Source organism: Pagrus major, chromosome 22, assembly GCF_040436345.1.
Source record: "Pagrus major chromosome 22, Pma_NU_1.0".
Taxonomy (NCBI): domain Eukaryota; kingdom Metazoa; phylum Chordata; class Actinopteri; order Spariformes; family Sparidae; genus Pagrus; species Pagrus major.
This window is the reverse complement of record NC_133236.1, coordinates 27,431,114-27,443,310: the sequence shown is the minus strand read 5'-3', so window position 1 is coordinate 27,443,310 and position 12,197 is coordinate 27,431,114. Positions and strand designations below refer to the sequence as shown.

The following is a 12,197-nucleotide window of genomic DNA, read 5'->3' as shown; positions in this document are numbered from 1 at the left end:
TGAAGGGGTGGGAGCGGAGGAAAGATACTGCAACCTAAACCCAACACAACAACAGCCCATTTTTGATTTGTGACATGCTGATGTAATAATCCCACCAGTGCAAACAGTCAAGTCAAAGGTAAAAAAGTAATCATCTGTCATAGGCTTTCTTCTCTCCATCAACTCCAGGTTGATGTGTCAAAGCAGAGTTATTACAAAAAACAAAAAAGGGTTTGTGGCTGAAGATTTTAAAAAATGGTCCCTGACATAAAATGCTGCTAGTACTCAACCAATCTGAAATGTTCAGCTGCAAGCCCAATCCCCAAAGTTCTTGTACTCTTGGAAAGTACAGCCCCCTGAGCACAGACTATTGAGCGGGGACCTGATTTAGACCCGGGTCACTGCAGCAGAGACACACTATGTTCCTCCAAAGGTCTCTAGTCCCTGGGGAAAGTTCCTTTGGTGGAAATGTGGCTTCAGAAGTCAGTGCTGTCAATCACTATATATTATTATATATATTATAAATTCCAATCTAATTATTTATACTGGATATAATCAATGCAATACTACACACCTGTTTCTTTTGAGAAGCATAACATGAAGAAATCCACAAGCATGCCACATTTTGCCATAAAAGTAATCTTACTTTTGTTTTGTTTCTCTGAAAAAGCCATCAGTATTTGTATCTCTAACTTGCCTTAATCCTAAAATTGCATCAGTATAACTTATATATAAAAACCCCCACCCCCCAAAAAAAGAGATGAATTATTTGATCATGCATCGGAAAATTAAAACAGCAAGTTCACGAGAGTAATACCTTCAGCCATGTCGTCATCCACAGTGAGTTTGAAGTTTTTACCGCGGCGGACCACTCGTACTGAGTGCCACTCATTGTCGTTGAGCTTTTGTCCGGCATAAAGAACCTCAGGGCCCTTGCCTGAAGAGGAGGGTTAGTTAGTCAAGGGACGGGGGAAGCACAAGCACAAACCAAATCTTTGTTTTCACAACAAATTAAATAGACTGGAAAAATTACAGCGCAAAAGAGTTTCCCATTTTGAATTAATACGGTTTCTTTTTTTTTCTTTTTTTTAAATCATGTGTATTATTACATTTTTTATTTGTTTTATGAAGTAATTCTAAAATGTGTCAGACAAAACATTTTCTTAGGTTTAAGATCTTTATCATTTGGGGATAATAATCCGACGTTCAAAACAAAAATTTGGTTTTGATCTGACAACAGAGGAAAACAATATCATAAATCACAACTGACAGTAAAATAAGAGAAAACATTTGCTGTTACTCATACAAGGACTCAAACGCTGGCATTAAAACTCTCTCCCTCGCTTTGATCTGTCGTTTGAAGATGAAGTTATACCTTCACAAGCCTGTTTAACAATCTATCACAAACTGCACTGCAGTTTCATTACAAGAGGCCTGTAGAGAGAGTGTAAGATATTCTTACAACAAACCACTAGAGGGCAACCCAGCCCCACTGAGTTTATCTTGTTGCCACAGCTGCTCATTCAGGATCCTGAAACTGCTGAATAATATCTTGCACTGATTTTTAGATCCTAAATGGAGCAGTGAAAGTGATTTGTAGAGCAGTTTTGGATTTTAATTTGGTGACTAAACTTCTGTTGTCCACTGTTGGTCCAGCCATGTAGACAGATGTACTTCATGAATATCACATGAGTTCATAAAACTTCTCATGCTCACTTTCACCTGAGCAAGAATTCAACATTTTCAAGCCTTCTGACTTTCTGTAGGAAAATCTAAACTATTCATCAGGAATTCAAAGTGTACTGAGTCACGTTTCTAACACTTGTGATTAGATTAACTTGATAAATTGTAATATTCACTGAAAAATTTTACTTGAATGAGTGATTTGAAAATACTGATTCACAGTGGCAATATGCAAATACCAAATCAATTAAATCAATAATTAAATTAATAAAAAGTTACGTCCTTCAGAATTTGAATTTGCAGTGTACTAGCTGATTATTTAATGACAATAATAAAGCTAATTAATGATGAACCCGAGTCCACAGTTTGTTTCTTTAGCACACACTCACACTCCCTCACACACACACATACATGAACCCCTCTTAAGTCTTTGTTCTCTGTTTCTCTCTCTCTCTCTCTCTCTTAATCTCTCTCTCTCTCTCTCTACGAGGCTGCGAGCGCTTTGGAGAATAATGAAAAAGAAGAGTCCTTTTCATGAGTAAGAGCATGTCTGCTAACACCATCTATATATCACATTATAGGCCTATATACTGCAGTACGTGTTAAAATAAGGAAGGCAGAGAAAACAAAGCAAGTGAGACACAGGAATATATTACAGTGTAATCGGGAAAACAATATAGCCCATAGAGGTTGGGAGTATAAATGTTCAGTGAGTAGCTATAGGCATACGGGGGAAGATTAAGAACTAGTTGCCTGACTTAATTTGAAAAATGGGCCATTTAAAATATATAGAGTACATTAAGTCAGATTTGCATAACTTTGATCTCTGGCTATTACTTATTTCCCTCTTATCTGAGAAATCCTCTTATCAGCCCCCCTGCATTCACACATCTCTGCCCTTACATCTAGCACACAGGCTATAATCAAACATTGACTGAAGGAAGAAGGCTGCAGAAGAAGAATGTTGACTTACTGGTGTTACAGTTTATCCTGACACAGTCTAGATGGGGAGGGGAGAATAAGTGACAGATGAAATCGCATCCTTCAAGGTTACAGCTGCAGACATCCAAGAGCAAGAAAAGCCACCTTCCGGGGACGGCCACATGACCTCGGCGGCCATTTTTGCCTGATTGGCTACTGATGGTCAAAATGACTATACTGATCCAATTTAATCAAATTCTTGTAACTACTTTAAATGCTGTAGCCAATAATATTGTACCAGTAGAGGTCAATATTACTGCAGTGATTAGGCTGAGCTAATTTCTTTGGTTTAATTTGAAACTTTCACATCATTATAGGAATTCTAATAGAATCATTTGCAAATTGTTTTCCAGAAAAGCATTCATGGAGTTTGAATACGTATCGGGTTGGTAATTTCCAAAATGGTCGCTTGCAATTCAATGGCCACATCGATTTTGCAACGCACCAATTAGAGCCAAAATACTTTACTAGTTGCCCCACGACATACTGAAAAATCTATCAATTGTATATATAATTTTTCATTAAAATTGAGGCTGTATATGCCTCTGATGAAAATCTCCACCTAAGGGAGAATACTGAACTTATGTTTGGCAGGTGCAGGTTGAAATCCATGTGACCAGGCTGGTCATGTGCCGTCAACCGCAACAGAAAAGTGGGAACAAACAGCCTCGAGCCACATAGCACCAACACCGTACAGAGACCTGAAGACCACCTCTCACAGGGTCCTACGTTAGTTACTGACAATTGTTCTGTGCATTAACTGGATTTTATTGAATTTGAAATTCCTTTAGATTTTAAAAGGTAAACCTGTCTCTTTCTAAAAACCCTCTCTAAAAACATGAAATACAGACTACAGATGTTCCATGTTTTTAGCAGCTGTGGTACATAAATGAGTTAGATTGAAGCATTTTTGCAAGTGCACATGTGCTTTATGTTGAGGGTATCTATTCTAGGCTCATTGGTATGAAGGCCTGCACTCTACGTAAATGTAGCACTCGTGCCACCATCTGCAGGCGCGCTGGGTGCTGTGGCATCGGGCTGTTTGCCAGACGGGCCGCAGGCTCGAGGGCCTTTGAAGGGGTGAGTGCCATCTTTGAACAAGGCATGGGAGATGCCAGCTATACCAAGGGTTACTAATGGACAGAGAGAGACATGAACCTGCTATCATGAGAAAAAATAAATAAAAAAGACAACAAGAACAGACCCACACGATAAGAATGCATACTATCGGTGCGGCGCTAAAATGTACGAACGCTTACCTGCGGCTCTGATTAGATGGCAGAATATAATCTTAAAATGTTGCTGTCTGAATTGATGCATGTTTGAGGACAGTGCCATCTATCAAAGTGATTCAAAAAGCAAAATGTGCCTTTGGAAAAACCTATTTGTACACAACAATGAGCATGACTAAAATGATCTGTTCAAAAGATGTGCTGCAGAGCATGGATAACTTTGTTAAGTGTTAGATTGATGGATATAAAAATCTACAAAGACATCTAAGCATCAAGGCAGATAAACTTACAGTCCAGGCAAGTCAAAACCAATTCATGCAATTACAATGACAGACTACAAAAACTGGTTTAGTATGTGTTAGGTCTGATATCGAGTCTGGACCATAAAGAAAATGTACAGAAACGAAAAAGAAAAACACAAAAACAGTAAGGCCTCCTCTTGAACGCGAGGGGAGGAGGGGCCAACGGGGACGGTTTATACGATACCTAGGTTGACAGTCAGTTTGACTCTCCCGCTGTCCAGCTCGAGCCTCAGCGTATCGGCTGACTCACGGGACGTGGCGGCCATGAGCAGGCCGAACGCCCGCTGGGACATGAAGCGGAGGGAGACGTCCTCGGCCTCTGTGTGCATGACATTGGGGATCACGACTTTCATGTACATGCTGCCATCGAATGACAGGATGGATGACTCTGCGAGGAGAAAAGAGACAAAGAAGTCAATTTTTTTTTACATACAATAACTTTCAAGTAAGTGGCACCAACAAAGGAAATGTGGGGAAGGAGAAACCATCATAACAGGACAAAGTGTGGCAATATATTGCATATGCTTAACCTCCTTTTGACAGCTTGGATTATGTTACCAAAGCTTCCGATAAGATAAAAGAAAGTTTGTGCTAGCAAAGCAAATGCACACACATACATTTGCATGTCCCTTATATTTTATCAATGGGAAACACACACATACATGTCCCACATGCCCGGTTGCAGCTGGATTCATCATCCACTGAGTGACAGGCTTGTGACTTGGAGCTGAGGCTGAGGTGCACACACACTGTTCAGTGTGCAGAAAATGAAATTAAAATCATCATGCTACTTCCTCCTCTCCCTGGCAACTCCCCTCTATTGATGTCTTTAGCCTTATTGTGAAATCTTTTTTTTTGAGGAATATGTAAAACCACATTGTTATACAAAAACATTGTCTTTTGTTCAACAATGGAACAATGAGAACAAAAAGATCGCGGTGGTTTGAGGGCTGCAGGGCCGGACTGTTCTACACCCTTTTTATGAGTTCGAGAAAAGGAGGAGAAAACTGGAGTGAGTGCGGCAAAGAAAGAGGAAGACTGTCAGCAGACTGGAAGCCTCTTGGGGATGGGGAGGGAGAGAAAGACAGATTAAAAAGGGTATCCAACCATGACATACCTGTTTTGACACCTCAGCTTTTTAAAAGAAAAAAATAGCCCTGTGGCCTCAGAAATGCACCACATTTTGGCCACATCTAGGGAAATGCTGAGGCTGTCGGTGAGAGGTTTTGGAGCATCACGCGAGAGAGGGGTTGTACCTGTAAACGACGCGATGTCGCATGTCACGTCCCCTGTGCTGCCGACTATCATTTCTTCCTTTTTAACACGAGAAATCGAGTTGATTTCTGCAGAAAAACGCTGCTTACCCATGCAAACAGCAATGCATTAAAAGTAATATTGGATTTTTCATCACTTAAATGTCAAAATTCATGTGAGATGCTGCAAAATTCATATATAAGCAGTGTGAGATCACTGAGCCGTTTCCAAAGCAGTGCACTGCTGTAAAAATCCCACATTCGTCTGTGTTGCTTTTAGGGCTGTTGTAAAATCCATTCTATGAACAAGCTGTCGACTGTGTGGGTACAGTAGCCTGGAGGATAATGAAACCTTGGCTCCCTATTGTTCTACCCAATTGTAAATTGCACAGGCTCTCTCTCTCTCTTTGTGTCTCCTTCGCTCTCATACACATACGCATTAAAAAAGCGCCGTCACACAACCACACATGCGTGCACATCATGCTGTGTACAGACGGATCGGCTAACTGACAGAGGCATGTATTGATTTGTGAGCCAGGTCAGGTCCCAGGCTCAGATGGGAGGAAAAAACAGAAAAACATGGTGAGAGTCAATCCGCAGCTCACAAAAACCCAAAGAGACAAGGAGGGGCGTGAAGTGCCCTATAAAACAAACTGTGATGTCCACTCTGGAGTTTAAGTGGACTCGTCATGAGCACTAGGAAAAACTATTCCTGAAAATGTTGTTTCAGATGTTTTTCAGATGAAATTTTGACATTGCGATTGGAAAATTCTTACAAGTGCTCATGTAACTCTTTACAACTGTACACAACATTTTTAAATTGTAAGGTCTAAAACAAACTTATGTTGAAAATGAATTGACGAGTAATTTGTCACAGTCTAATACATGGAAATAGGATTAAACAAGACTTTGAGACATCTCTATGAGGCAGTACTAGGGTTGGATGACTGGACACGTATATCAGCTATCGGCGATCGGCCATAACCAGTTGTTTTTTTTATAAAGATTTTATAGTCATTTTTATTTTGCTATAAAACTGTAACAAACCACCCAACCCTTGGCTATACTTAGGCCTTGAGCTCAGTGCTAACTATAGCGTTCTGACATGCTCACTGTCTTTTCACAGTTGAAAAATACCCTCAACTTGTCGACCTTCCCAACCAAGTCTGCCGATATGTACGACTGCTCCACAGTGGCTTTTTAAGAAAGAACACAGTAATGGTGGGGTCTATTTTGGTGTACAACATGCTTCTGGGGGCAAAGTGGTCTGTTTAACGTCTGGATGTCATCAATCAATCCCAGCCGGGATTGGCTGTGTTGTAGTCAAATGGCTTTTTATTGTCGGAGAAAGGAGATGGAAGTCCTCAGTGTAGTTTATTCCCACTGCATATACTGTATCTTTCTGCATTTGAGTGGCAGCAAACCAAAGTTTTCCACCAGAGTTTATTTTGAGAATGTAATTCACTTAGAAGCACTGAGGGACGAAACAAAAGGGCAATCCAATTCAAACTTCATAGATGACTGACCCTTAGTGACTGATGGGAAGGAGTCCAGTCATCTGGCTCACACTGTTCCTTACTGGTCAAATAATCGTCTCCATAGTTACTTACTCTACCAAAGGTTGATTTTTAAAGTAATTAATTTGTAATTACAAACTCAAGGAGAACCACGACGTGAATCTGCACTTCCTCTCAATTCTGAAGAGCTATTTTTGTTCTTGCAACTTAACTCTGTCTCCCAATTTCAGCAGTCACAGGCAGGTGACAAGCTCTGTTAACAGCCTGGCACAAAATGGCAGACAAACATAGAAACAAGCTGGCAGCCAGAGAGACATATTGTGAATATTGGAGTCCAGATTCATCAGATGGACAGAAAAACAGGCACAGGAATACACCTTCTGTCTCTGTCTCTTCTAATCAAGTCTTAAGGTGATTAATCAACTAACACTTATTTTTGTTACCGATGAATCTGTTAATTAATGTCACAGTTAATCGATTAATGGTTCAGTCTGTAAAATGTCAAAAAAATGATCGAACTCATTGTATAAGCGACTTATCGTCGCAGCTCTACCCCCAAGTGGCTAAAAATAAAGTCATGCAATTTTAAAGGAAAATTAAGTTTGACTACAATTTGGACTTATTTCTGAGGTTCAGCCATCATTGTCATCAGTAATAACAACATTGCGCTCACCAAAGTAATTGCTGAGGTTTGGGAAAACAACAACATCACTACAACAAAATAGGACGAGGCGGCAAAAGACTCAATCAGACTGCTGTAAACAAGCCAAGAGGTCCGGTGAGTATCTAAATTACTTTATTTTGTGGTGAAATTGAAAGTGAGCTCGGTCAAAGTGTCTGTAATAATCTCTCGTATCTCCGTGCACACACAACTTCACAGTAAGCACAGCAGGTCAAAGTTGAACCGGGGATGTTCGGGGACGTTTAAAACAGGCTGTCTCTGTAATATTTTACTCTTCGCCTTTGTATTCACTTTCAAATAAGTCTGGCATACTGGGAGGTTTGTTTAAACCCACTACAATCTCAGAATTTACAGTGATATGCACAATCTTATTTTACCAGCAGGAATTATGGTTAATATTACGAAACCAAAACACAGGTTGCACAACAGAATTTTGTCTTTAAGCTAGCGTTAAGTCTTTTAAGTTTCCAGCTGTTTCTTTTTTTTTTTCCCCGTCTACATCTGGTATCACAGTAACTGAGAGCAGGTTATAGTATCGTGTAAAGCATAATCGCAGCTCTTAAAGCAAGAAGTGAGAGCAGACAGCTGAACCAAACATCACTTTACATTTCTGGAGAATTAAACATCAGGCTCCGCACAAGTGAAGACAGCCGCTGTGATTACAGGCATTCATACCTGATGTAAAGCTTATAACAGGCCTCACAAAGATACAGCTGGTGATTGCACTCTATGCAGCCACATTGTGTGTGTGTGTGTGTGAGTGTGTGTGTGTGTGTGTGTGTGTGTGTGTGTTTAGATGTATGCACAACACGATATCTATGAACCTCCAGTATGTGCTGTAAGTTGGTATTTCTTAAGAGAGATATCAGCAACAATGAGGATGTCATTTCAGATGGTAATTAAGCTGCTACTTGTCAGTACATGTGTGTGTATACAGTATGTGTGTGAGTGTGTGTTTGTGTGTGCGTGTGTGTGTGTGTGTGTGTTCCAGCGAGCCCCACACTTTACATAATTAGCAGTCCAATTGAAGCAGAAGATGGAGGAGGAGGAAAGCTATTAAGTGAGAGGCTTCACAAATATTCAGGGTATAGAAGTGGGGCGGGGGCGGGGGGGGGGGGGGGGGGGGTATACTCTAGTCAAATCTCTTCTGCACACAAACACACACACACACACACACACACACACAGACACACACTTAAGTCCTGTTCAAACTCTGAAATCTGTATTCTTTGGTTCTCAGTGTTCCCATTATTTACTCTCCTTGGCTGTAACTGTGCAGGATTATCTAATCTTTTTCTCCCCTAACAGAGTGACACGTCTTTGTTTTGATAAACAAACCAACAAGGGCCTTGACTGTCATTGGTGTTTCAAGCAAATGCCTGTCAACCCTTCTCCCACACACACAGACACACACAGACACACACACACACACAGACAAGCACACACACTGTCTGCTGTCAACAATCTTTAGAGTTCAAAAATCATATCCTCATCCTGACAGCAAGGATAAGGACATCGATAAAGAATCTTACAGGCACTAAGTGTGTCTCCGTTTTGTGTGTACATATACAGTGTGTTTGTGTGTGTACAGTGTTTGTGTATGATGTGTATACACACTGAGGCAGTAGGAAATGCCTGCACTTGACAGAAGAGGCTCTTGGCTGTGTGGACGTTATCCACAGTAATCCTTACCACGTGATTCACTCTGCAGACACACAGGCGAGTGCATGCACGCACACACACACACACACGCACAAATTAAGTGCTGCTAACAACACAGGAACATCAGAACGAACCAAAAATATCCCAACAGACTTCACTGTACTTTTAAAGGCACACTCCAGTTGAATAATCCAAACCCCTTGTGAAGAAAAACCACTTAAATAAAACACAGAGCGATACATTCAAATACAAGAGGAACTAAATCTAATTTAAACGTGTATACATTAGACTGGAAATATAAGTTGGGACATCTACAAAGCTTTGTTTTTTCAAAACAGTGGTTTATCACTGAGTTGTAATTGTGCAGCCCTTAGTGGTACAAATGTGTCTGAAGCAAAGGGACTTCAGTTCCTCTCATTACTGGTTGAATTTACTCCTTAAGTATGCCTGACGGCGTGATATTTGTGTGCCCTGAAAGCACAAAATGACCTTAAAATAACACTGTGGGTTTTTAAAGGGCTGTTGGCTGAGTCACTGATTACTTAACCTAGCGCTGACGTTATTAAAATGTTGTTTTCAGTGTTAAAAATATTCACTTCCCATGGCAGCTGTGATGTCGTCATTTCATTTTGAAATAAAAAATCTACATCAAAGCTGCAATGCTAATGCAATGCCTTCATAAGGCTGTTATGGCTAGTGTTTAACAGCCACCTGATTGATGTAAATCCTGAATTTGATTTTCTCTTAAGTCTGTTTTGGTCTCCAACAGCTCCTAAGGAAAATATCTAACTCGAAAATTAAATGTTTGATCTTCGTCACTCGCTAGCTGCTAACTTTGTCTGCTGCTTTATACGGTGCACTTGCGCTAGCAATGTTCTGCTTTTGGCATTCACTATCTTTCTTTCTTTCTTTTTTACGAGGGTGTGCATTGGTATTTTTAATTTTACATTTTAATTGATTATGCGCTGAATTCTTTTAACTTAAAAAGCTATACTGAGATACATTTATAAACAAACTGCAGAGTTGGGTGTTAATTCTCTGCTGGTCTTTCATATAACACAGTCATTTGAATATATTAAACATTGTTAAAATATTGATAGGTTTAAGACATGTGGTTATACATTGTAGTATGGTCACAAACAAATGCAGTATGTGTTCATTGTAAGATAGCTAGGTTTTTTTCTCATTTCTTTATAATCTCCTTTTCTTGACCTACTTCTCACTTTTTTTGTTTTACTATAATGGACACAGTGACTTGTAGAGAATCCCTAAAATGTAAAACACTCTGTCCCAACCAGATTTAGGAGGTGGTACACGCTAAGCACGTTGAAGAATGACAGACAGTTAAACTCATGAGGTCAGTGCACTCACAGGGATTATTAAATATTCGACCTAAGCGGGCCCAGATGAATTTATCAGGATATCAAAAATCATAAAGGGTGATGTAGCATCAATATGAAACAGTAAGCGGTTTTGTGCGTCAGACATATTGAATAGGCTTTACACAAGGATGAGGTCAATCCGAAGAGCTTTTTTCAACATGTGACAGATATAATCAGTATCTGAAACAAGCCTCTGCACATTAAATCTCAAGTAGGATTTTGTAATGGACATCATACTGCACTATTTATTCTTGCTGCATTCTAGGCCAGAAAGTGACTTAATCATTCCCACCGTGTCGTTGGCTTAACCCCGTCGCTGGTAAAAGTCAGTGCTGCATTCCTCAACAGTCTCTCTAAGATGGATTATTCAAAGCCAAGCTGCTGCATTTCACCTGAACATGGATGCTGAAGTTATGATTAATGACAGTTTGTGATGATTTATGGGAGTTAAACACCTGCTTAGTGGGTAGTTACACACATGGGCACACATGGGTCACTCAGCCTAAATACGTGCACATTTACCTTAATCACTCTCTAAGATGTGGAGGTGAAAAAATAAAAGGGTGTCGACTCCTAAAGCACACAGCCTCAGCATTAGAGCCCTGTCGAGGTTAATGGTAACTTTTGCCATCCAGCGGCACTTGAGCCAAACAAAAGGACACTTTAGGGGCACTTGGAATGACCAGTGGCTCGTTTGGGCCAAAAAGGGTAATTTGGGAGGCACCTAGGCTCTGACCTTCGAGGATTAAAGTGCCCTGTTAAAACACAGACATATTCTGTAAAAACAAAAGTTGTAATCAAATAAATCTTCACTTGGAGCAAAAAGGTCACTGTGGTCATTCGTCCCAACTTTTACGATTACAGCCTGTAATCTCGCCGTAGCACAGTGGAAAAAAAACAAATGTTTTCTGTATCTTCTAAATTATGAACCGCTGTGATCCTCCGCATGGTGTGAATTTATGAGGAGGAGAATATCTCGATAAAGCAAGTTTGATTTATGGTTTTGCCCTTGCCGAAATTTCCTCAATTGACCGTGCATTGAATCGAAGTGGATTTTTTTTGTAGTTTTGTGGACATTTTATGCCTTTTTCAGACCTCAATAGTAAAGAGATGACAGGAAATGAGGGGTGACAGAGAGAGATGGGAAATGACAGATACAAATGTCACCGGTTGGACAGCAAACTGCTGATGTTGCTGTTCATGTCTGGCCTAATAACCCCTGGGCCACCAGGGCGCCACATGTTAGTGTGCCTTTACAGTATCTGTTTGGGAATGAGGAAAATGCCAGGACAGTTTTACACATGCTCAAGATTAAGGAGATAGTCAGACCAGCTTACTGTGGAGGAGTGAGTGTGTGAGGCCAGCACATACTGACTACACCTGTAAAACTATTTAGAGTGTCCTTGCAACTTGTAAGATTTTAAATATATGTATATTAGCAGATAGTGTGGGGGAAGAGCCGTCTGTTTTCCTTTGGGATTTCCTTTGCCAGATTTTCAGTCCTTGTACCAGGAGAACTTTGAT

The 12,197-nt window shown here is 40.3% G+C and overlaps 1 protein-coding gene across 1 annotated transcript in view; it reads right to left on the bottom strand.

Annotated features, from left to right (window-relative positions):
- LOC141017921 (neurexin-3b) overlaps nt 1-12,197 on the bottom strand; it is a 286,422-nt gene that overhangs the window by 174,850 nt on the left and 99,375 nt on the right. The window contains exons 10-12 of the mRNA XM_073492732.1: nt 4,362-4,565; nt 2,636-2,662; nt 797-916 (exon numbers count right to left, since the gene is read on the bottom strand). Of these exons, the coding sequence (XP_073348833.1) occupies nt 797-916; nt 2,636-2,662; nt 4,362-4,565 (351 nt within the window). The remainder of the gene's footprint in view (nt 1-796; nt 917-2,635; nt 2,663-4,361; nt 4,566-12,197) is intronic.